The sequence below is a fragment of the Haplochromis burtoni genome, unplaced genomic scaffold (assembly GCF_018398535.1).
Source record: "Haplochromis burtoni strain Fernald_Lab_line unplaced genomic scaffold, NCSU_Asbu1 Contig_510, whole genome shotgun sequence".
In the NCBI taxonomy this organism is placed as follows: Eukaryota; Metazoa; Chordata; class Actinopteri; order Cichliformes; family Cichlidae; genus Haplochromis; species Haplochromis burtoni.
In genome coordinates, this window is record NW_024582871.1 from 361,321 (window position 1) to 389,224 (window position 27,904).

The following is a 27,904-nucleotide window of genomic DNA, read 5'->3' on the forward strand; positions in this document are numbered from 1 at the left end:
TTTTTTTTTTCTTTAAATAAAAGCAAAGAAGTAAAATTATTAATAAGATAATTAACCTTTGTAGCGTTCAGGTAGCTGCTCAGCAAATTTCGGTCTTTGGTTAAGATGACCTGCTAAAGAAATGTGATTTTGGGCGTGGCGTGGTTGTTGATGTCAGGACTTGAAAAGAGAAGAAATTGCTGATTTACTGGGATTTTCCTGCTCACCTATCTGTCATTAGAGTGATCTGAAAAAGAGAAAATATGTCATGACCGGCAGCTCACTGTCAGAGGAGAATGGTTGAACGTTCGAGTAGACGGTCTACAGCAGCAGACTGGACTACATTTCTACAATTGCTGTTTCCAAAATTGGACAACAGAACACTGAAAAATCATCAAATTCGAAAGTAACTTTTTCTACATCCGAGTGCTTTTTGTCTAATACACACACACAGTAACACTCTGAGTGCATCGGGAGCAACTTGGCGTTCAGTATCTTGCTCAGCGATACTTTAATAAGCAGACTGGAAAAGCCAGCGATCACAAACCACCGACTTTCCAGTCACAGGCACCCTCATGACCTCCTTAGTCACTAGATTTCTACAAATGTCAGTCCCATCTCTTCATCACCTTTTGGAGTTTTTGCCTCATGGATGTGCAGCTGACAGATATACAGCATCTGTGTGCTATGATGACAATATAGATGTTTCAAGCACCTTGTTGAATCTGTGCCATGAAGAATTAAGGCAGCTGTGGATGCAAAAAGGGGTTCAGGCTCGTACCGGCACGGTGTAACTTAGTAGCCAGTTAGTGTAGCTGGTTCATCAGTAACCTTCTGTCTGTTGTCATATAGCATCTGGTGACTGTTGGTCGGGACTTTGCCTGCAGTGTATGGAGTGGCAACCAGTTGTCTATGAGTCTTAAATGGCATGAAACCATGTCTCAAATAGATGAGAAGACCTATCGATATTTGGCTTGCAGGTAAAACCTAATCTAGCTTGTTCTTCAATCAAAGAGCATCTTAGTGCTTCATACAGTACGGTGCACCCAGAAAGCATTCATGCTTCACTTGTTCCACGTGTTGTTACAGCCTTATTCCAAAACGCATTAACACAATCTCTCACAATGATGCAGTGAAACAAAGTTGACTGGAAATTTGTTTAAATTTGAAAAATATAAAATGGGACACTTCCACAAGTATTGAGTGTTTGTGACGGAGCTTCTGCATCCTGTTTTCATCACCTGTCAGATGCATTACTCAAGAAAAGTGATGCAGCATGTTACTTATTTACTCACTACAGAAAGTAATTTGTTACACTACTTGTTACATTGCATTGAGATCTGAAAATGGCTGTGCACTGTTGCTCCCCATCTAAGCTGACGGAGCTGCACTGTGCGTGTCAAGCTTGTAGCATTTAACAGCTGCCAGAGGTGCTTCAGCAAAGTACTGAGCAGGCTGTACTTATGTGCCAGTGTGCATCTTAGTCTTTTATTTTTTAATCAACTTGCAAAGCTTCAAGCAAACTTTTCCATTTTGTGGAGTTTAGTCTGCATGTGTAAAATAAATGGAATCCATCCATAAGACTAAGAGATGAAAAAATGTGGAACAAGTGAAGTGATGAGTTTCTCAGGTGCACTGTACAGACGTCTGTCAGTAACAATGACTGCATGGTTGTCTGTTCGCCTGTTTCAGGTTTGGAAAGGTTGAAGACCAGAAAGATGCCCTGAGACTTTACACCGTGCAGATCCCCCATAAACGAGACAGAAAACCTCCCCCGTGCTACCTCACCAAGTGGGACGGCAGGAGCTTATTGGCCATGCTGACGGCTCCCTGCGGCACGGAGGTCATCTCCAGTCTGGCTGTCAGGTAACGGCTTCATAAATGCTGACATGCAGACTGTGTTTGTTGAGATGTGGTATGACTACGATGTCTAACGAGGCCCTCGTTTCTGATTTCAGACTTTTTAATCTGATTTAGTGCGACCTAAGCTCTGCTCCTGCAGAGGCTGATTATCTGCTTTAATGTTGTCACGTCCTCACAGCGTGCGGCTCTGAATACTGTCGCTCCTCTGAACAAGTCTCAGACGTCCTGGCTCTAACTCACAAATACACAAGTAACTAATCAGTAAGCTTTAGAGCATTTTCATTTAGCCTGGAGAGCGTGTGAAAATGAGAATAGCTCCAGTTTTTTCCAGCACTGTATCCATGGCGACAAAGAGGCTCTGCTGACTGCTCCTTTTTAACCTTGAATAGTAATGACTTCATCAATAAAGTTGTAACCATTACACAAAACATGACTCATAACAGTCCCATAGACTTCTTACTGTATACAGCTACTTTCAGTGATATTTATTATTTAGACTCTGTCTCTGGCTGATTTTCCGAGTTTACCTGCAGAATCACTTTTAATCTTCACCCTCCGTGTTCATTTTACCTCGTTCCTACAAGGCTGCTCAACGACATCCTGCCATTAGCTAACTCTTCGATCTTTATCACTCTTTATTAATTATGTATGCATGTACATTTAGGATGGCAATAATTAAGCTATTACTTAAAAAGCATCTCTAGACCCAGCAGTCTTAGCTAATTACAGGCCAATCTCCAACCTTCCTTTATATCAAACATCCTTGAAAGAGTAGTTGTCAAACAGCTAACAGATCATCTGCAGAGGTTTATTTGAAGAGTTTCAGTCAGGTTTCAGAGCTCAGCACAGCACAGAAACAGCTTTAGTGAAGGTTACAGATGATCTTCTTATGGCCTCTGACAGTGATGCTTCTCCCACTGAAAACATCCAGATGGACAGAATCCACCTTTTGGGATCTTAATATTATACAGATTTACTAACTGTAACCCTCTAGTTGGGGGATGGACAAGGTACCTCTGGGTTCAGGCAACAAGGATGTTGGCACTGTTCTTTAGGTCCTGTGGTTTATGTGATGGTGACTCTTGTTCTAACACGTCCTATAGTCTAAGGAGCTTGGTAAGAAAAGTGTCTGGACCTCTTTAAGTTGCTTGAAGACGTTTCACCTCTCAAGCAACTTAAGGAAGTCCAGACACTTTTCTTACAAGCTCCTTAGACTACGATGACCTGGATGACCGAGAACCTTCACAGACAACACGTCCTATCGATGTTTACATTGGATAGTGTGGAGGCACTGCTCCATCTCTGTACTGCTTTAGCCTTAGCTGTCTTTTAGACGTCCCCTTTACTAATTTTCATCACTAAACTGGACCTCTGAACTAAGATGGCGCCCACAACAATGCTAAAGTCAAGGTCTTCAGTCAGCAACCACATCTTTTATCAAAAGTGATTAGTGTTTCTCTGAAAGCACGTTTGCGTAGCATATTGAGTTTGGAAAGGCAAGTCGGACTTGAAGCTGTTTGCTTTCTTCCTCGTAGTGACTCTGGAACATTTCTTGGCCTTGGAACTGTGACAGGATCAGTAGCAATCTACATCGCATTCTCCCTACAGGTGACACGCTGCACTTACAGATGCATAAATCCAACAAGCAGCCATGTTTTTAACTTGTAACGTGGTGTTTGTATGCAGAGGCTGTATTATGTACATGAATCTCATGGCATCGTGGTGACAGACCTGGCCTTCCTGCCTCACTCCATGAAAGGCAAGAACATCAAGGGGAACAATGAAACAGCCCTGCTGAGCGTAGCTGTGGACAGTCGCTGCCAACTACACCGTGTTGCCAGAAGAAGTAAGTCTTGCATCATCATTTATTAAACATGTCTCATAATCTCAGAGCCTGTTCATCATTTCCTGTGTTCTCTCCAGGATACTTCCCTGTTTGGCTGGTGTTGTTCTTCTGTGGTGTCCTGGTGGTGGGAGTCGTTCTCCTCCTACAGCACCTCTTTCCAGGGTTTATTTAAGTCGTACATGTTGCCACGAATGAGCATTTAATCATCTCTCTGCATCGGCGGACCTGAGTTCAGCCTTCATGCGTCCCATCACTGCACCGTTACTAAACCAAACCTGGAGAGCGTTAAAGGTTTATCATCGTTTAAAAGCCGGATTTTCATTGGATTGTTTTGTGAGGACGTTGCCTTTGATTAAAAAAACGTTCACAGTGAATGATCCATTGACTTTGAGTAACTTTAAAAAAATGTTGGCAGCAGAGACATGAATGATGACAGCAGCTGCTCGTTGGTTAAACATGTTTTTGTCTGGATTCAGCTCAATATAAATAAAAAGGAATCAAACTGAAATTGTTTTTCATTGGACGTCTGAATTCAGACGTTTCCTGTGCGAGCTTGTGTCGTGTTGCAGAAGAATAGCAAGTCTGGCTTTATGAACACCTGAACAGCTTCTTCAGCCTAAGGACAAAAATAAGACTTAAAAAACAACCTGATTCCATTTGGTTAAATAAAAGAATAAAAACTAATAAAAACCAATGATTTTAGCAGTTTACTTTGTGCTTCACAACAGTGACTGTTCAAGCTCTAAATTTTACAGCAGTTAGTTTTAAAACCCTGAAGTTTGAGCACAGTAGAAACTTGCTGTTGAACTCATCCAACAGGTAAACGTCTCAGATGACCAGACAAACCTTTGATTGTTGGGTCTTAAAAGTATTGTTTCTTGAGGCAACTGTTTGGTCCTGTGTGAATAAAACAGAATAAAACAACCACATGCACATAAAGGTTATTTTAATTTATAAAGACACTGGCTGTAAACAGCTGGCCTGAGACACAACAGACCAACAGGACTAATCGTTAGTGATCGTATGTCTTCATCAATAAACTGCAAACTTGCCTTCTCGTTAAAGAGCTCGAGCTCTTGTTGCATTAAGCAGTAGCTTTATTTCTGCTATCAGCTGTCACGATGTTTCAGCCTGGATAAGGTACCTCTGGGTTCTGGTAACAGGGATGTTGGTGCCTTTGTGGATGGGTCTGGTTGTAGCACATCCTGCAGATGTTCGCACTGGGATCTGGGTAGTGTGAAAGCTGCACCAAAAACTGCATGTACTTTAATATGCTGTTTTCCCTCTCCTTACAAAACTGCATGCCCAAAGTATTTTCCTAGAATATTATTTGGAAAGTATTCCCAGCACTTCACTCGTCATGTTACAGCCTCACTCAAAAATGCATGAAATCTTCACATCACACACAGTGCAGAGAAGTGATTGTGTGAATATTAGACAACGCTTCAGTAGAAAGGACACAAACAAGTATACCTGCCCAACTAAGAGTTTTCTTTCTTGTTCAAACTTCTTCCGCTGATGTTTGGACGCTTCAATCCTGCAGAAATATTTGTACTTATTCTCAGCATGATGTATATTTTACAGTACTGCCTAAATTCTTGATTTATGATTAAAAACCAGCTTCTATTGGTTCTTGGCTTTAAAAAATAAAATCAGTCACCTATTTAAAAAAATGCTAATGGTTGATATTTCCTACCTCTTGAGCTTCAGTAGGTGGCACTAATGTGACGGCGCAGAGCTGCTAACATGAACACTAGGGATGGGTATCGTTTAGGTTTTATCCTATACCGGTGCCAAATCGGTACTTTTGAAACGGTGCCGGTGCTTAAAGAATGGAGAACACAAACTTTGTCCAAGAACCTCTCATGTTCAGCTGTTTTTTTTGTAAAAAGATAACAATGTTAGCCTTTTCTGCAGCTATGTGGCATATAAGGCATCACTCTTGGCTGGAAGCAGTGCTTAAACAGTAGTTACCTGTTGGTCTAAACTGATGACCGGAGTGCAGAGCTCATGTCGTGGCCATTTACACCTGTCCAGGCAAACAACCTGCTGGTAACCCCGCCCCTTTAAAAAGAAACCCAAGTACAAACGTTTGCCTCTGCTGCTTAATGGCAGCATGTCCGAGTGTTATTAGATAAAATCTCAAAGACAAACATCAGCAAAAATATCAATACACACCAGCAACACCAGTGTCTGTATAAAAACACATTTGAAAAAATATGACAGATTAAATGATCTCTACATTATTTATATGCTCCCTTTACAAAGAGGAAAAATACAGCAAGCTGATACATTAATGGCACGATGCCCATCTCTTTGTTGTTGTATCAACAATAACAAAAACTGAAAAAGAGTCCTGCTTTCAAAACGTGGACTCTCTTCATCATCATCATCATCATCATCAGTGCTTTCAGCGGGGAAACGTTTCATCACCCATCCAGCTGACTTTGGTTTCAGCTTTCAGGGAGGAGCCTAAAAGAAGGTTTAAATGACAAAATCTTACTGAATACAGTTTTAGCGGCGCCATGACAACGTAGGACAAATCTGTCAAAGGAGGCGCCGCCTGTAAGAGGACATGGAGTCTACATGTTTACAGACTTGTTCCATGTTTCAAACTTTGTTTCGTTGCTCAGGTTGGGCTTTTGATACTTTGTGCAGTTGGTTGCTGTGTTGGCTTGTTGAGTCATCTAAGAAATAAATGGCAAACGATTACGACTATTTTTGGTCATGTAATTATAAAACCAAAGGTATCAAAAACCGTTCACTGTTATTGGCCCAGGTATCAAACAGTTACACAATACTGGCCCAAAGAGTAAACGAACGATGAAGGCCTGAGACGGCACAAAAACAAAACGTGATTCCATATATTGTGATAATGTTTATGATGCACTTTGATATATAATCTCGACACAAAATGTGTGTTGGTATGTGTTTTCAGTACAAAACGTATCTTCTAAATAATGTTTTAATCCTAAATAAATATCTGCATGAAAAACAGTCCATTTAAATACATGATTTGCATAAATCACCTAAAAATGAAATGCTGGGTGCTGGTTTAGCTCAGTGGGATGAGGAGGCGACCACATGCTGCAGGTTCTCCCTCTGCACTCCTGTCGGTCTCTGCTGTGTCTCCAATGAAAGCTGAAAAATGAAATCCTGGCACAGGCGTGAAGGGAGATCTGGACCTGTTTAAGGATTTTCCCTGTTCATCCAGCAGAAGAAGCAGCTGACTGCAAAAGGGTCGTCTGTGGAGGAGGTGGAGGCTGGAGACGGTCAAACCTGCAGACACTGCTCAGGCCATGGTATAGCCATAGCTCCCACAGTGCAAAGCCACCAGCAGGCGGTCCCTCAGGACCTCCATGCTTGGGTATTCTGGAAGTTTCAGCATGTTGATACTGTGGAGGGGGTAAAGGCGCCATGACCAACACAGCAGGGGAACAGCTCATTCTTTACCAAAACAACTGCAGCTATATTAATGACCTGTATGCTTGGTTTGAAACTTTCTAAGAAAGAAATGACTTTATGTACTTTTTCCCAGTATTTATTATATTTATATGTAATTTCTCTCTATTGGAAAATGAAGGGGGGATTAGCAAATGATAGCAGGACGGAAAAAGAGATCTGTTTCTAATTACCAGGTACTCGAGGTAGGCAGCAGGTTGGAGGTGTACGGGACTGCAGCAATAGTGAATTTCTGTAAACCGCTCCCACCCATCAGGTAGGCAAATCCTCCATGAGGAACCCTGGAACTGGACGAGGATTATATTAGCACCATTCCCTTTAAAAGGCATTTACACGTTTCTATATTTAAAAAAAACTGTAGAAGGAATCGAGCTGACAAACCTTCCCGTGACAAACTGAAGCAAGAGAACCCTCTCCTCCTGGGTCAGGCCCGTCACCACGTCCCAGAACCACTAGGGGGGAGGAAAGCTAATTAGCTGGCAGCTAAAGGACATCCTCATATTACTGACAATGACGAACTTCACTCTGTCTTTTCCTACGGAGCCATGAAGTAAACGTTTCCCTATAATCAGTGCTGTGTTCAAACTTAAGCAGAGCGTGACAAACAAAAGCGACGTGTAAACTCCATGTCAGCTTCACGTATTGTAGAGTAAAATTTTACTGTGAGAGGAAATCAGAGCAGGTGAAGAGATTCTCTGGTCAAAATTAGGAAACACTCGGTTTAAAGTGCAGTCACAGGCACAGACTCAGTGTTTTTCAGGAATTTCAAAAGTTATTTTTTATAGTTTTGCATTATTGAGTTCTTTTGCAATTCTTTACAAAGTACTCAACGAAAATGTGAAGGTGTCTCTGGTTGACTCAGGTCTTGTGTTCAAGGATTTGGTTCTTGTGTGGTAGCAGAGGGGCCCACCTGGATGACTGGCTCCTGAGTGTCGTATCCACTGGTGTACTCAGTGTTCCTACACCAGTCCTGCACATCAATCTCGGGCATCCCTGATAGTAGGAGCTCCTGTATGTGTGCACGTACACGCAGCGATGCAGCGACGTGCACACAGAGAGAAAAGAAAAGATACTAACTGAGACAGACACAACGTGGTTGGTTGAGCAATACACTCACACATGCTCACTAGGGCTGCCACGATTAGTCACTAGTCACGATTACATTGACTATCAAAATCGTCGACGACTGATTTAATAGTCTTCATTAGGCCTTCATTTCCCCAGATTTGAAGGATGGATCGGGTGTATACTTCGTGGCCCAACCTATCCCAGAATTCATAGCGCAGCCCAGCTCAGTTTCCAACAATGGCGGCAGCTAGTTAGCTTTAATATTACTCTTATTATTCTTTCTGGGTCACAAAATAAACGTTTAACATATTTTCAGGCGAGAATGTAGCTGTGTAAACCTCAAATATCTGCTCAGTTTATCAGGACACCGCATATTTTCAAAAGCGACGTTTTCGGAGACGTCTGTTAGCCACCAGCTCGATAGCTAGCCGGGGGCAAGGCTAACTAGAGCCGTGAGAACACCGGACTCCCGGCAAATCGTTTTCAAACCCACCACCGTCTTTCGCTACTCAGGTTAAATATATATGAGTCACTTAGATAAATTAAAAATGTTATTGTTTGGCTTTTTTTTAGTATTTTATTTGTTCCTGAGTGAATCGGTTTGTCTGAGATTAAAGTTATAGTTTTTACACAGCTGAATAAACGTCAAGCAGACAGCTGATTATCAGAAGTGTGAGATGCTCCAGAATTTACTCCGGTGTCCTGTTATATTTTAGATAGCAAGGAGTTTATTAAACTTCACCGAAACAATCTGCAGATTTCATTAAAATTTAATAAACTATCATCTTGTCTTTATTTTTAGTTAGCACCTTAAAAGCTTAAAGCTGTAAGCTAATGATAGTTATATAAGAGCAGATGCTGCTGGTGCAATAAGCTGTAGTTTTACGTCCAGTGGATGATGATCTGACTAGTCGACTATCAAAACAATCGCTTGTGGCAGCCCTGATACTCACACACTGCAGTGTGAGTATGTGTGACTATGGCCATTTTACCAAACCCAAAGAAAAAAAGTGTACCTGGAAGCAACACAGCACCTCCACACAGGAAGGCCCCAGCTGGATGGTGGATTTCATGCTGTTAAACCAAGCAGCCTAAAACCTCATGGTGTTGAGGTCTGAATGTGGTGCCAGTAAGGAAAGAACAAGGATAAAACTAACAAGAAGAGTAACTTGAGGAGGACTAACCAGTTCATATTCGTCAAAGAGCTGAATGAGCGAGGCGGGGATGAAGGTGTGGAATCCCTGCAGGAATGCATTTATCTGAGGCTGGATGGCTCGAGTCATCCTCAGCTCTGTCACTAGCTGCACATACTCGGCCTAACAGAAGAGGCACACAAAGACACCAAACCTGAAGAGATGCCGACTGACAGAAATGGAAAAGACAGAGTTTATACATACATGTCATTTTTAGCACTCTGCTTTAAGCAACAGCAACAGGAAACACTGAGGCACAAATAGCTGACATACAGTGTTACGCTTCATCCCTTCACCAACCAAATAAGTTCCTGCATTCCACTGACACTGGGACACGTCAGACTGTATTTGTGGTGACTGACCTTGTTGTCCTGGGTGACCAGGATGCTGGTCCCTCCGGGTTTTAGTGGCACTTCCTCCATCGCCCCGAACACATCAGTCTCTACTGAGAAGGTGAGCTCCAGGCCCAGATCGCTGATGTCATTGTCCAAGATCCACTGCAGATTCTTAGCATACTCTGGATCGATAGAAGACACGTCCTGGTAATTCACAGGGATACCTGTGAAACGCACAAGACAAGACGTCACCACACAACGTAGCACTAGAAACAAAAACACTGGAGCCAAGGAGGTGATATAATCTGACATTTTAAAAAAAGTCATATTACACTATAAAATATGGGGAATTTGGACGCCATGTCAACACCTCATCCTCATTGTGCTCCTCATCCTGCTGAAAGAGGGCCCGACAATCAGGGTGTGCATGGTCTGCACCAGTGGTTGTGTAGATGGTACATCGCCTGAGGCATCACACTGCCTCTGCTGGCTTGCTGTTTTCCCATAGTGCATTCTGACACCAGATGTTCCCTCAGGTGGGCGACGTAAAAGAAAACATGATTCATCGGATTAAGCCACTTTCTTCCATTGCTCCAGTTATGATGCTCATGTGGCCATTATTAGCATTTTTAGTGGTAGACACGGCTCAGCAGGAACAACGCTGACTGGTCTGCAGCCATGCAGCCCCATGTGCAACAAAAAGTGATTCACTGTGTATCCTGACACCTTTGCATCAGAACCAGCATTAAAACAGTACCTTATTTGTTGGATCGGAGCCTACAGGCATCACTCCCCACACGAATCAGTGTGCCTTGTCTGCCCATGGCCTTGCACTGGTTCTTTTGCTCGATGTTTCACTATGGGAATGACCTTGGCATGATCAGCTCCAGTGACATCGTGTGTCCATGACAGATCTGTCGAGATGTGGTCAGGGCTCCGCCCCATCATTCTAGCATGGCCAACCAGACGTGTTAGCTGTGCTTAATATGTCCTCAAAAGAAATGAACTCATAGTTACATTCTGTAGAACAGCAATCACATCGAAGAAAGCTGTTCCAGCAGTTTCCTGGTTTTAGTTAGCAGTAGGGTTGCCAACTCCCTGAAAAATAAATAAGGGACACCTCGTGGCCAGGGCCGGGCGACCCAGTTGTCTTCACCCTTCCCAGTGTGGTGAATTTTCTAGCTCTTTTTTTGTGTGTGAAATTATTTTTTTTAACCATTTGACTTGAAGTTGATTTAAGTAGATGCACTATTCTTTGTGATATGAACACATGTGAAACAAATGATCATTTAGCCATTTATTTTTAGCTCAAAATGACAACATTAACACAATAAAACAGGTCTCTTTCTTAAACAGAAGCCTGTCATGCTTAACTTTTGAGAATATAAGTAAATCTTTCTTTAAAAGAACTCTGTCCTGCTTAACTTAAAATAATAGAAAACAATAGAAAGAAAAACATTCTTGTAACAGTGCACATTTAGTGCATTTAGTACAATTGGCTTCAGTTGAGGTATTATTTCAGCTTTTCTAATGCTAATCAGCTGCTCCTGTTTGTAAACCCGCTTGTTCCCATGATTACGCATCTTAACTCATCATCATTATTCATCTATGTATTACTTTTATGTATTAGTCATCTATTTGTTGTAATCATCTATCCTTGCAGTTGTTTATTACACAAAATAAGTTATATTATCACACTTCTGGCCACATAGCGCTGATATTCACTGCACATGCCCATATTAACTTTTTCCAGCCAGGTGTTTTCCTTTTCCCATTCTTCCCTTTCTCTGAGGGGAACAAACATTGCTGCTCTAACGCTGGGCTCACACTGTGCGGTTTTAGGCCCATTTTGAGCCGATTTTTGAGTGATCGGACCGATTTTGGCCTTCATCGTGCGTCGTGTAGTATACGTGGGGTAACGAGAAGTGATTAACACCTCACGACCAGCTCCCGATCATCAATCGCTCGTGAGGGTGTCACCACAGCCGCTCACACTGCTCACGCGCAAACACGTAAACGTCGGTGAAAAAGACGGAGCAGCACGGCTGTGCAGCGTGTGATCTGGACACAAGCGATGGAGGCACAACTTGTAGAACTTTGGAAAGCTCATCCGAGCCTTTTCGATGTGGCATCACAAAATTATCACGACCACAACAACCGTGAAAATAGTTGGATTTACATGCTGCTCAATCACAGCTGCCTGATCATGTTTTTCATTAGCAATTTAGCAAAGTTGATGGTGGTGGTGTGTCTGTGTGAGTGAAAGACAGAGAGAGAGAGCGACAGATTTTCTGTTATAACCTTCATGTTATGGAGGCACAGTGTGAGCACTCAGGTCGCATCAGAGCATCGGGCGGTATAGTGTGAGACCTGCATCGTGACCTACCAACTGCGAGTCAATCGTGCAGTTTGAGCAGGAGCTGAATAACGTGACTGAAAAAATCGCACAGTGTCTGCCCAGCTTTAGGTGTACTGTCGTCCGAGACTTGCACCGCAGTGTCGGCGTTTGTTTCCCTGTTGGCCATGCTTCTTGTTGTGGTCATCTGTTGTCTTCCGGTATTTTCTCCGTAAGCGACCTTTCCTCGACCAATGAGATGAGCGGTAATCTGAATTGTCATACTCGAATTGTCATAAGTGTGCTGTCAGCTCATTGGTCACAAAGCAGGAGAGGGGCTGGGAATTATGTTTTCAAACAAAGCGTTAATTCCATTAAAAGTTATAGACTACTTTTGATTCTCACTGTATTACGGGACAAAGTGCGTCCCTTATTAGCTCAATACGGGACGTGTACTTTTGTTTCTAAATACGGGACGATTCCGTATTTTAAGGGACGGTTGGCAACCCTAGTTAGCAGCGTACCCAACGTTTGTGTAACTCGGGCTAACGCATTATGGCAAGCCTTTTTAGTGTCTAGCTAGCATCAGCTTGTTAGTAGGCCACAAACCATGCTAGTGTCACACCACATTAGATGGTTAGCCGATTCTAGGGTTTGGCTAGCATTAGATTTGTCACTACCCGGTCCGTACCACGTATGTGCAAATCTTACGTCTCTTCTGCGCTGGCTAGTAGAACTCAGCTAACGTGTCATGTTGATTCTCACAGCAACTAGCTCGGCCCTAACCCCAGCTGCTAGTGCTTGCTACAAACAAGCAAACCTGGTGTAGCTTAGTTTCACCCCTTTCTGTTACCATGACTACGGCTCCTACCCACGCTGGTCAGACTGAAGGCCAAAGAGGCGTCATCCCACCCGTCCATTATGTGGTGCCCCGATTAAGAGCAGGGACACTCACCTGTGTACATTTGTAATGGCACTAAACATGGCCAGGCTTCTCTGGCGGACCCTCGAGGCTGCCCCCACTGTGCTGAGATGCCACAGAAGGTCTTGGAATGGAGGTTGAGAGTAGCAGGGACTAACTGTCAGGGTGCCTGCTTGCCAGCTGCTACTGCTGCAGGTGATACGCATCATCTACGAGCCACCACGAGCTGGGCAGACATGATTGAGAAAGATCCCCCCCACTCTCCTAACATTTGAGGTCCTCCTGGATCAAAACATGGCTGAGCTGGGTGGCAAGGACACAGAGAGTGATGCCAACTCCAACCTCATCAACCTAGGGAACATGGAGGAGGAGGAGGACTCCACGTTCCCTGCAGAGCAGTGCAGATCACCAAATAGGGCAGAAGTTACACCCCCAGTAGACACCAACTTGTATGAGGTCTGAATACCTAGTTGCCAAGCTAGTAGTCCCATGGCCAGCGGCCTAAGATATTTAAAGGGGAAAACACAACCTGTGTGGTGGCAAGAGCCTTCCACCAGCAAAGAAGCTTCTACCAGCAGTCCCAGTTGGCATGAAAGAAATGAGGCACTTCTGTTCAACCCATTTTAAGACAAGCTTGTGACCCAGGGGTGCTGGGTCACAAGCTGGAGATCCAAGAGATGGGTGAGCTCCGGTTGACCAAACCCAGGACGGCAAGGCAATCTCAGCTTCTTCTAACATATCTCTGCCCAGGAAGACAGATCGCCTCAACACATTCTTCCTATCAAAGGATGCACAGGTATATATGTAAGGATAAGTGAGTTTGGTGTGGAATAACTTGACTGGTCTACACAGGCCAATCCACAGAGTCCTGACCTCGACCTGACAGAACACCTTTGGGATACGTTGGAGACTGCGAGCCAGGCCTGCTCAGCTAACATCTGTGTGTGACCTTACAAATATGCTTCTGGATCAAAAATTCCCATAGACCTCATGGAAAGCCTTCCCAAGAGTTGAAGCTGTTATAACTGCAAAGAGTGTATGTGAAATCCTATGGATTACAAATGGGATGCCACTCAGGTTCATATGCATGTTAAGGCAGATGAGCTAATATTTTTGTCAATACATTAAACTAAAGGCGTGGGACATATTAAACTGTATCTGGATATTATCACTTACAGTCTAATTTTTCCACAGATCCTGGAGAAACATTGAAGGGACTTTCTCATCAGTCTGGTGTTTGGTGCAAAACTCAAACTTTATTACTTAAAGGTAGGTAACATCAGGTATTAGCAACCAAAGTTTCTTACCGAGTATGTGTTTGTAGAATGAGCGTGTGAAGTAGATGTTGACCAGCTGCCGGTGGTACAGAGCGAGACCCAGAATCTGACCTGCGAATCGAAAGTAGTTCAGATGGTCTGGGTTCACTGATGAGTTGCTGTTGGGTTGAAACGTTGTACCTGTGGATCATAGACACAATTTGTGATAAACAGGTGTGTGTGTGTAAGTACACTTTGTTTGTTTCAGCGTCTTAGAGAGACTCATCCTGAGACACTTGCGTCTGCTGGTGGAGCCTTGGCTGGACCCCCTGCAGTTTGCTTATCAACCCGCATCGTGTGGAGGATGCCATCATCTACCTGCTGGACCAGACTTATTCTCACCTGGACATTGTTGGGAGCACTGGGAGGGTCATGTTCTTTGACTTCTCTAGTGCTTTTAACACAATCAGACCATCACTGCTGGGGAATAAGCTCACAGAAATGCAGGTGGACGCCTGCATTTCTTGGATCACGGACTATTTAACAAGTCAACCACAGCATGTTCGGCTGAAGGGCTGCCGCTCGGACAACATCCCGAGCAGCACGGGGGCGCCGCAGGGCGGTCATATCACCCTTCCTCTTCACCCTCTACACGTCTGACTTCAGGTACAAGTCACAGTCATGTCATCTGCAGAAACTCTCTGATGACTCAGCCATTGTGGGCTGTATCAGACGGACAGGAGGAGGAGTGCAGGAGTGTGGTGGACAGCTTTGTCGAGTGGTGTGAGCTAAACCATCTACAACTTAACATCACAAAGACAAAGGAACTGATCATGGACTTTAGGAAGCAGGCTCCTCCTCCTACCCCTGTCACCGTCAGAGGGGCTGATGTGGAGATCGTGGAGGACTACCGGTACCTGGGGTAAACACTGTAAACTGGACTGGACCAAGAACACCAATGCTGTCTTTAAAAAAGGGCTGAGGCGGCTCAGGTCCTTCAATGTTTGTAGGAAAATGCTGACCATGTTTATCACTCTGTGGTGGAGAGCGCTGTGTTCTTTGCAGCTGTGTGCTGGGGCAGTGGGGTGAAGGAAGCCGATGCCAACAGGCTGAACAAGCTGGTTAACAGGCTGGTTCTGTCCTGGGTGTCAGACTGGAGAACCTGGAGGAGGTGTCTGAGAGGAGAATGCTAAAAAAGCGTCTTTGTATCATGGACAACCCCTCCCACCACATGCACGCCTCCATGATGGACCATCGGAGCACACGCAGCAAAAGACTCATTGCCCCGAAATGCAGAACTGACCGCCACAGGAAATCCTTTGTGCCGGTGGCAATAAAACTGTACAACTCCTGAGGATTAATAACAAAGCTATTCTGTTCCCATTCAGACCGTGCAATATCACCAACAGTTTTTCATTGAATGTTGTTTCATCTTTTATCCATTTGCACAATACTATGTCACTTTTAGAATCACCGGCACTGATAGCTAAGCTATTTATTTTTCAGGTACAGTTATATTGTTTCTTCGTTACAGTTATTTCATATTATATTTTGCACTATCCTACTGTATATTACTGTATACTAGTATTCTTATTGTATATATTGTATATCTTATTCCTCTGCTCCTCTGTCTCTCTTGCTGCATTGAGCATGTGTATGACAAAAGAATTTCCCTCGAGATAAATAAAGTTCTTCTTATCTAATCTCATCTCTCTGGCATTTATTCTCTCCTCTCTCTCTCTAACACAGTGCTCTTGCACAGCATGGCTTCATGACTTAATGCATTTTTTAGATTAACTTGGGAAGCAGTCGTGCATTTTCCTCCCACAAATTTGTAAATTATGATTCTACAGAGGCAGCCGCCGTTGAGCAAGTATTGGGGAGCCATGCTAGTTCCTAAGTGCGACTAAACTGTGCCTCATCTTGTCAAGCACGTCAGTACAAAATGATCTTAATAGCAAGCAGTGGTCACACAAACATGGCATGAGATCATTCTGTGGATCACTCTGTACACCTGAACTCTTGTGATTTAAAGGAAAAATGTCACGTACCATCAGCTGACTGAGTGAACAGAGCGTAGTCTGGGTTGATGATCTCATTGGATAGAATGTCAAACCACTCCCGAACTACACCTTGGCCCTGAAACACACACACACACACACACACACACACACTCTCAACACACAACCGCACCACACACACACACACACACACACACACGCACACACACCACACACACACACACACACACACACACACACACACACACACACACGCACACACACGCACACACACAGCACGCAACACACACACACACACACACACGCACACACACACACACACACAGTACTCTGCGTCTTTAATACAAACTACAATACTACTGTTTATACTGTTAACAGCTGAACTGCAGACAACTCACCATACCCTCCTCGCCATGGAAACGAACAGCAATGCCTTGTTTGAGTTTTTCATTGGTGGACTTTGAAACCATCTCACAGCTACTCCTAAATATGGAATCTGATGGTGATATGGGGAAATACAATTTGTATTTTGTCGAACAAACGTTTTCATACAGATCTTCGGTTCTATGACGGTTGAATGTTATTTATTAGGGTCTTCTTGTCATTTCCCATTCAGCTGTCGCACATTTTGGACCAGTTTGTTTGACCAATGGTATTTTGAACCTTCAATGGCCCAACTGCTTTGGGCAGACCTGCTGTATGTTTCCACGTTTGTTTCCGTGTTAGGACACTAGTAGACAGAGTTTATTAGATACTTTGTTACCTTTTATCATGTTACTTTAGGTTTTACACCATACAACACCTTCAACTTGCCAACAGCTCTCACATGGCCACATTCACAATCTCATTCCGTATGCATAACCCTGCAAATGACATCAGTGACTGGACACGAGCAGCTTAAGTGTGTCTGTACCTCTGTGGATGAGCAGCACATCATTCTCATTGACTGGACGATGAACCATGTCAGAATCCGGCTGGCCGGCCAACAGATGCTCGTAGAACCACTCACACCGATCCTTAAAGGGCTGACGGGAAGACAAGACTTTATTTCACACTGCACAGCACTTTCTCAAACTAATTATCACTTGGCTGTGTTTTCAATTTTAAGGTTGGGGAATTTTTCAATCCGAGTTGATTCCTCAGGAAGTGTTTTGTGCTGAAACGCTCATCTGTAATTCAGAGACAAGGCCATTTCCATAATATATGCCTTTATTCTCCAAGCACTGAGGAGTGAAAGATAGAGTGCACTGAGAGAGGAATAAGGAAGCCTGTAATTAAAACAAGGACCTACTCCCAGGTGAGCTATGATCCATGGACTTTCATGCTGCAGCTCAAATATAAATACTAAAGATAGGATAATTAATACAACTCAGAACAGCCATTAAAATTAATGAAGCTGAATGAACTTTTCTTAAGACAAGTGTTCTCGCCGTGAAAGGAACACTTGATCATGAAATGACATGGGGTCACTCAAAGTCTCACAGGACTACAAGATAAATAAGGTTTAAATCCATCGGCTGGGCAGGACCTTTCTGTTGGTGTTTGTACATCCTGCCCTTGGTCTGAGTGTGTTCTCTCAAGGTTCTCCAGCTTCCTCCCACAGATCACAGAAGTCCAGTTTAGGTTGAGTGGTAGTTCTAAATTGGCTGCAGGTTTGAATACGAATAGCAGTCTGATACAAAAAAAGTCAGGTACAAAAAGCCAAATGTGAAGACGGACTCTTCAAAATAAGCAGCATGGTAAAATAAAGTTATTTGGCTAAAGAAAACAAAATTGTCAGTGTTTTTCTAAATAATATCACACTGATCCAACTTTGAAGCAGTTTGCTTAGCACTGACTTTAACCACGAGTTATCTGTCATTCAACTTTTATTGTTTCATTTATATCAGAATAACAAGCAGGCTGGCTACAAAGATCATTTTCTTCTTCTTTTTCAAGCGCCTTAAAGGATCTGTTGTCAACAAGTTTTGACAGAGTCTTCTAAGCCTAATGATGGTACGCTAATGAAGTCAGGAGACTCAGAGAGTAGGCCTGGCTCACAGCCTCTGCTGTAACTAATCACAAAGCTGTTCTATGGGGTTGAGGTTAGGACTCTGTGCGACCAGTCAAGTTCTTACAAACAAACAAACCTGCTCATCCATGTCTTTATGGACTTTGCTTTGTGCACTGCAGTGAGTGATTCAAAAGACCTCTATGAGAGAAAAACGTAGGGAACAGTTCGTCCTGCCCAGGATAGGGTTACCAGGGAGCCTTCCAGGAGCAGGGCATGGGGAGGGTGCCTGAGGACGGGCAACTGGTGGCCAGGCCTTAGCTCATGGGGTTTCGCTGGGCATAGCCTGAAAAAGGGCATGCGCCCATCCACCTGTAGGTCCACCACCCGCAGGGGGTGCAGTAGGGGTAGGCTGCAATATGTGCAGCCAGCCAAGGGTGGAGACCCTGGTGGACTGATCCCCAGAGTTGCCTTTGGTGAGAGGTGATGGGCAAGGGTGGGTATCTTTAGTATCCCCTCGGCTTGCTGCCTGTATGTTAGGGTTTTGCCCAGTGGACAAGTGGGTTTGTTCCCTGTGCCTTTGGGTCGGGGAACGGGTCCTGACTGTTGTCTGTGCTTATGGACCAAACAGTTCAGAGTACCCGGTCTTCTTGAACCCCCTCGTTAGGGTGCTGCACCTGGGGAATCTGTATCTTACTGGGAGACTTAAACGCTCATATTAGCAACAGAGAACTGGAGAGGGGGTGAGTGGGAGGAATGGTCTGCTAGATCTGAACCCGAGCGGTGTTCTCAAACGACAGTTTGTCTATAACAAACACCATGTTAGAACACAGGGGTGTCCATAAGTGCATGTGGCACCAGGACACCCAAGGTTGCAATCGAGGTTGTAATCGTATCAACAGATCTGCAGCTGTATGTTTGGGACACTCAGGTGCAGAGAGGGGCTGAGCTGTCAACTGATCGCCACCTTGTGGTGAGTTGGGTCAGTAGCGGGGGAGGGCGCTGGACAGACCTGGGACACCTAAACGTATAGTGAGGGTGTGCTGGGAACACATGGAAGAGGCCCACGAGCTCGTTCACAGAGCTTCGTCAGCATTCTGAGGGAGACTGGGGACACTGAGTCCAAACGGCCCATCCTCAGCACCTCCATTGCTGAAGCTGTTGCACTGAGCTGCAGCTGCAAGGTGGTTGGTGCCTGTGATGGTGGTAACCCCGAACCAGATGGTGGCTGAAGCAAAACCCGGGTGTGGGAAGAGTTCAGAGAGGCCGTGGAAAAAGGTTTTTGAACTTCCTTAATGAGTTTGTGGCAAACCTTTAAGCGACTGAGGAGGTAAAGGTGGTGCTCTGACTGCAATGTGTGTAGTGTGGGTGGAGCGCTGCTGACTTCAACTGAGGATATTGTCGGGCAGTAGAAGGAATACTTTGAGGATCTCCTTAATCCCACTGACACATTCCTGTAGAGGAAGCAGAGTCTGTGGATGAGAAGGATGACTCGTCTATCACAGGGGGCGAGGTCACTGAGGCAGTTAAACAACTTGTTGGTGGCAGAGCCCCAGTGGGAGGGTTGCCCTGAATCCCTGAAGGCTCTGGATGTTGTAGGGCTGTCTTGTTTGTATGTTGTAGAGGCATGAATGCCTCTGCTGCTGCCCCTAATACCCAGCCTCAGATAAGCAGAAGAAGGTGGATGGATAACTTATAGATTAATTAATAAATGTGGGATCAAGAATGGGTGGTAGGGTCGTCAATGGGGTGAGAATCACAAAATACTGGTGATAATGAACTAAAAAATGTCAGGAAGTGTTACCACCTGACCGAGAACTCCGGGGCTTTGCCATGGAGAAAATGAAAATCAGAGCTGATATAGAAGAAGAGATGCAGGTCTGCAGGTTTGCACCGTGGGAAGTCGGATGAATGTTCCAAAGACAAATCTTTTGAATACTAGTATTGCTGTACTTATTCTTAGGGACGTGGCACACTATAGGAAGGAAGAGAAACTATTCAGCAGAAATAAAGGGCGGTTTTATTAGCTCATCAAAATTATTTAAGCTGTTTACAGACACTGAGCTGTACCACTGTCTCTGTAGGCAGAAGTGGGGCTAAGGATGGCTGCCTTTATCTTTCCAGGCAGCTCTGTTTCTCTCTTGTACATAATAGGTAGTCATATATTTATTCGATTATGTCTTACCTGGCCTTTAATGATATGCATGAAGCGTGACATCAGCTCTGGACATTCAAGGAGAAAGTGGAAGTGGTTAAAGATGATCTTTGGATTTCTAAGGAAGAGGTCCAGACGGAAATATAAGGGGAAAAATGAGAGAACAAGGAAATGAGAGTGGAAATCAATTCAGAGAAAATACGTTTCTGGATCAATTCATACTTTCTAATGTTTATGTTAAAGAGCCATGCTGACTCACCTGATAACGAAACACTTGAGCACATCATCATTGTTGCAGACAAACTCAATGAAGCGGGGTGATGTCATTCTGGGTGTGGAAACAGAGAGAGGTCAGAAGGTACGAGAAACAGAAACCAGAGAAAAGACAGAGCAAACTGAAAAGGGCAACAGCTCACTTCATGTCAATAACAGTCCACATTTCCTTGTTAATTAAGCATCTTTATAGATCTAATCCATAAATGTCCACTAATAGTGTGGGAGCAAATGGGATGAAGCATGGCTGCTTCCAGTGGAATCTGCCTCAGATCAGTCAGTCTGACCTGACATGAATGTGAAATATTTCATTTCGTTTTAAAAAGGAAGGTTTGGGGGAGCTATGTCTTCTGAATTCAATCTGGGAGCTGGTTTCACAGAGGAACCACAGCCTGATGGCTGAAGGGTTTCCTCACAATCTAAAGTTTTGACCTGTGTTTTGACTTACAGATAGATATTTGGTTCATAGTTTGCTATGGGTGCCTGCTTCAGTCCTTAAAGAATCAGTCAGTTTTTCCATGGAGTGTATTTCTTCTGATCTATACAGCCGTGATCTGTCCTCGGAGGATCACATTTATCCTCATTACGGCTTTGTTACTTACAATAGTAAAATTCTGAAGAGATGTATATCTTTAGGTTGGGTAAAAAACATCATTCTGGGTTTTGCAGGGATATCACAACCAAATATGTCCTTGAAAATTAAGAGAATTTTATCCCAGAATGATTGCAGATTTATATACAACCATTAATATGATTGGAATTTGGTATCCGTATGGTCTCCAGGGGTTTACTTTTTACATGTGAAGTAATAACAAAACTGATTAGATTGTTTCCTGATTAAAGTATCTTCATCTTTTAGAGCTGTTTGGAGATTTCCAGTCACTTCCCGACAGTTTCAAGCTCAGTTCTCTTTCCCATTTGAAAACATTTGATCATTACACATTAGCAGCATTAGCAGTAGTTGGATGTAGCAGTAGTATTGTAACAGAACTACCACAGTAATAACTAATGACGAATGATAAGAAGAAAACTGAACACTCTGGATTGTATAGCTGCAGGTCTATTTGATTAAAACTGATATTTAACAGTCTCTATGTCAGCAGATGGCCCCGCCCCTCCCTGAGCCTGGTTCTGCCGGAGGTTTCTTCCTGTTAAAAGGGAGTTTTTCCTTCCCACTGTCGCCAAAGTGCTGCTCACAGGGGGTCATATGATTGTTGGGTTTTTCTCTGTATCTATGAAGCGCCTTGAGGCGACTTATGTTGTGATTTGGCGCTATATAAATAAAATTGAATTGAATTGAATTGAAATGATGCCATCTGATGTTTACTACCATTGGATCTGACAGAGGGATGCAGAGCTCATACCCTTGGGGCATCTGACAGGAGCAACACATGTAGAAAGCCTGGATAACAGCACTGAGTCGACTGGCTGTCATGGAGATGACGTCCTCCCCGTCAGCATACGCCTCTGATTCAATGACAATCTGATGATCCAGCAAGGAGGGAAGCTTTGGCGTGGACCCATCATGTTCTGACTCACGCTGTTTCAGAAGCAGAGAGGCTATATCGCTGCTGGAGGAGGAAGATGGGTTCTTCCTATTCCTTTCCAGCTCTGTAGAGATGAGCACCAGCCACTCATCCAGGGAGTGCCATAGTAGCTCCAGAGGCTGCAGGGTGACAGTTAAGGGACAAGAGGCTTGAGGAGGGAAACAGAGGATGCCTGCAAGTAGGGCTGGGCGATATGGCCTAAAATAATAGACCCATTTCTGTAATATACTCACATATCTATATTATTGCTAATATATATTGTAATATCACTAAAGCACTTCTGGATGGATGCAAACTGCATTTCGTTGCCCTGTACCTGTGCATGTGCAATGACAATAAAGTTGAATTCTATTCTATTCTATTCTATTCTAAAATCCATATTGCGGTATAATTTGAAGCATGTGCGGTAACGATATATATCGTGATATATTCTTTTCCTCTGTATAACGTATTTTACACACTATAAGGTGCACTTAAAATCCTTTAATTTTCTCAAAAATCGACAGTTCGCCTTATGTATGAATTCTGGTTGTGCATACTGACCTCGAACCAATTTTATGTGGTACACGGCGCTCAGAAATCTGAGTGTTTTAGTACGACTTTGGTAAGCTATGAAGCCGCAGCGCTTGATGGATTGTCGGAGTGTTAAGGCTACCGTAGTCAGGAGCCTCACGGAGGAATCTGGGTCCTAAACTCCGTCTGTTTCAGGTCCCAAAGTCAAACGAACACTGCGGCATCACTGAGAGTTAAAAACTGTCTAAATTCTTTCATCTTTAATAAAACAATCAGCATTGCTGCTTTACCAGGTGTAACAATTAATCAATTATGTTTTCATGGATGCCTGGATGTTAAACTTAAATTTAACGGAGTTAGAAGTTAGCAGGAAGTTAGCTCGCTAGTTTCCACCTAAACATGATATACCATGTTCTGACTGAGAGATTTCTGAAAAAATTCAAACATACAGCTCTGCTATCACTTCCAACATAAATGAAGACAGGAAACTAAACAGCAGTGACGTTTGTAGGGTTACTGAAGTTGGGCTAGCTGGTATATAATGATGTGCTACGTGACTGCTAGCAACACAGCTATGTTAGCATAACTGTTAGGTTGATTTTGATAATAGCTGCCATTATTGTACTTAAATTTGTAAACCTTGCCTTAAACTGCATGTTTAGATATTCTTCTGTTCCTCCCCTACACATCTAGGGTGTGGGGGAGGTAATTAGTTATAGTGTTTAACTGCAGGCACATCCTATGTAAAGGTTCTGTGTCTTTATTTAGTGAGGATGTTTACTTCTTGCCATTTAGGGGCTCGCCTGTGCTTGTATATGGTGAACTATTAAAGTTAAGCCATGTACAGGGTGAGGGGAGGACGTTCACTCCTTTCTGGTGTTCTGGCATACCTCATATAAATCTTAAGTTCATGGGAAGGTTGCATCTTGTCTTGTGATATATGGAGTGTATTCCTTTGCAGACAGCATAGTGTAATATCGTTAGGCCTGGCTGAGTAGGTTTCACAGGGTCATATTTTGACCCACACACAACGACAGGCTATACTCTGTTCACACAAATGCCTGTTTAAGATGTCACGTATTGATGAAACTACACATACTCATGTAACCACAATAAAAGGAGCGCTATGGGAAGTCCGGCCGAGAGTTTGACAGGGTTCAAGTGAAAGGAACAGCGCTTAACCTCAGTCGGCCTCCCTCGCACGAGAACACACAAAGAGCTCTGTCTTGTGTCTTGTTTTGCTGCTGCAATTGGTTGTCTAAATTGTTCCAGCAGGGTTTGTACTTAGATAAACCCAACAATAACCTTAGCACAGTGAAGTTGGAGGATGAATGCTAACTTTTTTCCACTCGATAAAAGTTAACATGAGGGTTCCCGATGGTTAGGGACAAATGCAATCGCATGGCAGGATGCTGTAAACAGACCAAACTTCAGTCAGGAGAACAACTGAGATAATCCATCCACAACACGAGGTTAGTCATTAATATACTGCAACAACATGGGAATACAGTAGCTGCCAGAGGATTCAGCATTAATGAATCAATGGTAGGGAAGTGGAGGAAGTGCAGTTTTTAGCTTTCCCCATATTCCAAAAGTGCTTTGTCTCTTTGCTATTACGGCATCATTTGCAGATGACCTCGCCTGCAGCTGCTGCCATGCCTTCGACCAAAACAGGTGCAGCTTGATGACACCATCAACATGCGCTATCGCGGTAGAGCGGTATAGTCAAAATCTCTAAATTTCTATCGTTTCTACCGTATACCGTTTCTACCGCCCACCCCTACCTGCGGGTTCTATAAAGCTTAATTCAAGACTTCAGCTAGCTCAGACCAAATTAACAGAAAGCTGAAATGATCCAAATTACATTTATCCACCTGTGCATAATCCATGAACGTTATAACTCTACTACATGTTAAAGGAAAGAGACGGAGATTGAAACGACATTAAGATGACTCTGTAGATTTTACTCTAATTAGGTATAATCAGCTGGTTCAGTCCGACTGATGGCCTATAAAAAGTTGTCTCATTATCAGGTTGTCATACAAGAAGCATCTCATGATGGGTTAAACCAGCGAGATCTCTCAAGACCTTTGCAACCTTATTGTTGCAGAACTGATGGCATCGGTTATAGTAGATTTTATAATAAACTATTGACGGTTCCAGTGAGCACTGCTGAGGCCATAATCTTTAAGTGGAACAAACGTCATTTCACAATAAACAGGCCATGACCAGCTACCCCCTGCAAGATTTCAGACAGAGGAGTGAAAAGAAGAGTGAGAAGAGTTGTCCAAGAGCCAAGGACAACTTGTGGGGAGCTACAGAAAGACGGGGAATCAGCAGGTACAGTTGTTTCAAAGCACTTAAGGTTTGCTGAACAACATTTAGACAAGCCTGTGACATACTGGGGAGAATATAGTCTGGTCAGATGAGACTAAAATTGAACTCTCTGGATGACCCATGTTTGGAGGTCAAAAGGCACTGCATATCACCCCAAAACACCATAGCAACAGTGAGGTTTGGAGGTGGGAACATCATGGTGTGGGGCTGTTTGGCAGGATATGGCACCCTCATGCTTTATCTAACTGAAGGAAGAATAAATGGGGAAAATGTACCAAAATTTGCTGCCATTCACCAGGATGAAGAGATTCAATGAGGCTGGACCTTTCAGCAAGACAGTGATCCAAATGCACATCCAAGAAGACTTTCAGTTAGTTTCAGAGAAAGAAGACCCAGCAATCACCTGGCATTCTATTCTATTCTACTCTAGCACTAACTGCCAACTTTTACCTTTAAAAAGAACAAAACTTTGCAGTTGTACTTTCCTTTTGTTCTCTTCAACAAGAAATACAAAAGTATTTGTATGCTACCAGATGTGTTACCTTAAAAACTTGGCTGCGTGGCGTCTTGTTTCCATTGTAGCCCATGTCATTGCCAGTGTTTGGTGATGAAGGTCCCAGGCGGAACACATGGCAGAAAATACGAACAATTCTCAGCAGACTCTTCATCTGCGCTTCATAACTGCTAGACAGGCTAAGAAAAAAAAAAAACAGGAAATAAACACACCTTAGCACTGATTAACTATTGTAATAGCTTGTAACAAATGCATGAACCTGGATAAGATGCAGTGTTTGTTGGTCTCCTTGTGCTGGGTCTTTTCTTGCTTTATATCTATACACCTTTAAATAACTCTGAGTTACTGAACAGTCTTTTTCATGACACTCAAAATTGAGCTCAGGTGCATCCTGTTTGGAACCACCTTGGACCTTGGACTAGAGCAAAAGTTCATCTTTCAACAGGAGAACAACCCTAAGACAGCCACGATAACAAAGGGTGGCATCGAGACCACTCCGTGCGTGCCCTCTGGGCCCCAGCCAGAGCTCAGACTTGAACCTGCCTGAAAATTCTAGAAGGATCTGAAAATGGCTGTGCACTGATGCTCCCCATACAAGCTGACAGAGTTTGAGAGGTTCTGAAAAGAATAATGGGAGAAGAAATTGCCCAAAAATAGGTGTGAAAATATCCAAAAAGGCTAGACATCCATCCATCCATCCATTTGCTCCCGCTTATCCTTTTCAGGGTCGCGGGGGTGCTGGAGCCTAACCCAGCTGTCATAAGGCAGGAGGCGGGGTACACCCTGGACAGGTCGCCGGTCTGTTGCAGGGCTAACACACAGAGACAGACAACCATTTGCACTCACATTCACACCTATGGGCAATTTAGACTAATCAAGTAACCCATCCCCACTAACGGCATATCTTTGGACGGTGGGAGGAAGCCGGAGTACCCGGAGGGAACCCACGCAAACACGGGGAGAACATGCAAACTCCACACAGAAAGACCCCGGCCTGATGGTGGAATTGAACTCAGGACCTTCTTGCTGTGCGGCAACAGTGCTAACCACCGTGCTGCCCTTAACAGACAATTGCTTTTAATTATTGCTATGTTTATACTCAGTGGTTTAACTATCCTTGAGACATGTATGGGAATTGATGTGAACACACTTGTGCTAATCTGACTATTTGAACCAAGTCTGGAAAATCTAGCCATAGATGAGAGCAAAAGGTTAAACCCATTTATAAAACCATGTCTGTTCCCAGTAAATGAAAAGAATCCTTATAGACTATAGTGAATCAAATACTCCAGCAAGCATGAGTCAGGAAGGTGACCAAGATCCCAACAGTGATATCTTCTTCTGACCAAGTTAATGGCTGAGTATACATAAGTATACATTCTCTTAATGATAAACACATTTAAGTCCAAGAATTCTATCCCTACAGCAAGGTATATTCTGCTATAGAGGTCCTTCTCCACAACACAGAGAGTGAAACTGGTCACTTAAAGAAAGAAGGAACACACGTCAAATACAGCGAGCTTCTTGAAAGGTTTTTCTTTCAGCATGATAATGACCGAAGGTTCAGGGCAGCGGTTGCATCAACCACTAAGCCAGCATTAGCACAACTCTCAGCTGCTGTGTTCTTCTCAGTTTGTCTTTTTACTTTGGACATTTTTCCCAGTGGAAAACAGTTGTCACACTTATTAAACGCCTGAACGCGTACGTGTGTACCAGCAAAGTGGGGATTAGTAAGTGAGATTAAGAGAAGTTGAGCAGGACCAAGTAGCCGACATGCCTTACCCCACTGTCAGAAAACACAAGTTCCTGCTGGTACCTTTCAACCTCGCACACTAACTCAGGATCCTTCCCTACCAGGGAGGTGACATTCCATGTCCCAATCGATTTGGGGGATCGGTTTGCAAGGGCTGCCGCCCAGTGGCGTGTCCAGCGGGGTGGCCTGGGGGGGCACAGGCCACCCCCCCCAACCAGACTGGCCACCCCAGGTGCCACCCCAAAGGTAAAACAATAAAATTCAATCAAATATCAAATGTACGATTATGTTTTCACGATGAAGCTCAGATATCCGAGTGTAAGTGAATGCAGCATCGGCTTCTGCGCTATCACGTTAGCAAAGGTAGGAGAGCCAAGCACGAAAGACGGCACCGCAGGAAACAATTTTTCGGTGAAAGAAAATGAGGACAGAATAAATGTCCCGGTAAGTAATATTAAGTTTGTTGAGTTTAGTAAACTTCGGTGAAATTAGAATACCAAGGAGAAAATAACACTTGAAGAATTATTGCAGCCGTCGAATAT

The 27,904-nt window shown here is 43.6% G+C and overlaps 2 protein-coding genes across 6 annotated transcripts in view; one reads left to right on the forward strand and one right to left on the reverse strand.

Annotated features, from left to right (window-relative positions):
• preb (prolactin regulatory element binding) overlaps positions 1–4,196 on the forward strand; it is a 14,449-nt gene extending 10,253 nt beyond the window's left edge. The window contains exons 7-11 of the mRNA XM_005947262.3: positions 832–959; positions 1,672–1,845; positions 3,378–3,450; positions 3,529–3,688; positions 3,766–4,196. Coding sequence (XP_005947324.1) covers positions 832–959; positions 1,672–1,845; positions 3,378–3,450; positions 3,529–3,688; positions 3,766–3,860 — 630 coding nt within the window. The 3' untranslated portion in view covers positions 3,861–4,196. The remainder of the gene's footprint in view (positions 1–831; positions 960–1,671; positions 1,846–3,377; positions 3,451–3,528; positions 3,689–3,765) is intronic.
• A 1,378-nt stretch (positions 4,197–5,574) lies between these two features.
• The window catches only part of hace1 (HECT domain and ankyrin repeat containing E3 ubiquitin protein ligase 1), a 30,793-nt gene continuing 8,463 nt past the window's right edge, over positions 5,575–27,904 (reverse strand). For 4 of the 5 annotated variants that reach the window (XM_005947264.3, XM_014329200.2, XM_042214003.1 and 1 more), the window contains 14 exons: positions 25,638–25,788; positions 22,063–22,364; positions 20,685–20,753; positions 20,456–20,543; positions 17,194–17,305; positions 16,679–16,776; positions 16,311–16,398; positions 14,311–14,460; positions 9,774–9,970; positions 9,403–9,534; positions 8,061–8,159; positions 7,532–7,602; positions 7,324–7,437; positions 6,398–7,083 (listed from right to left, as the gene is read on the reverse strand). In XM_005947264.3, coding sequence (XP_005947326.1) covers positions 6,981–7,083; positions 7,324–7,437; positions 7,532–7,602; positions 8,061–8,159; positions 9,403–9,534; positions 9,774–9,970; positions 14,311–14,460; positions 16,311–16,398; positions 16,679–16,776; positions 17,194–17,305; positions 20,456–20,543; positions 20,685–20,753; positions 22,063–22,364; positions 25,638–25,788 — 1,774 coding nt within the window. In that variant the 3' untranslated portion in view covers positions 6,398–6,980. Of the gene's footprint in view, positions 5,753–6,397; positions 7,084–7,323; positions 7,438–7,531; positions 7,603–8,060; positions 8,160–9,402; positions 9,535–9,773; positions 9,971–14,310; positions 14,461–16,310; positions 16,399–16,678; positions 16,777–17,193; positions 17,306–20,455; positions 20,544–20,684; positions 20,754–22,062; positions 22,365–25,637; positions 25,789–27,904 lie in introns of those variants that run through there. The other variant, XR_006052977.1, reaches the window with a different exon arrangement.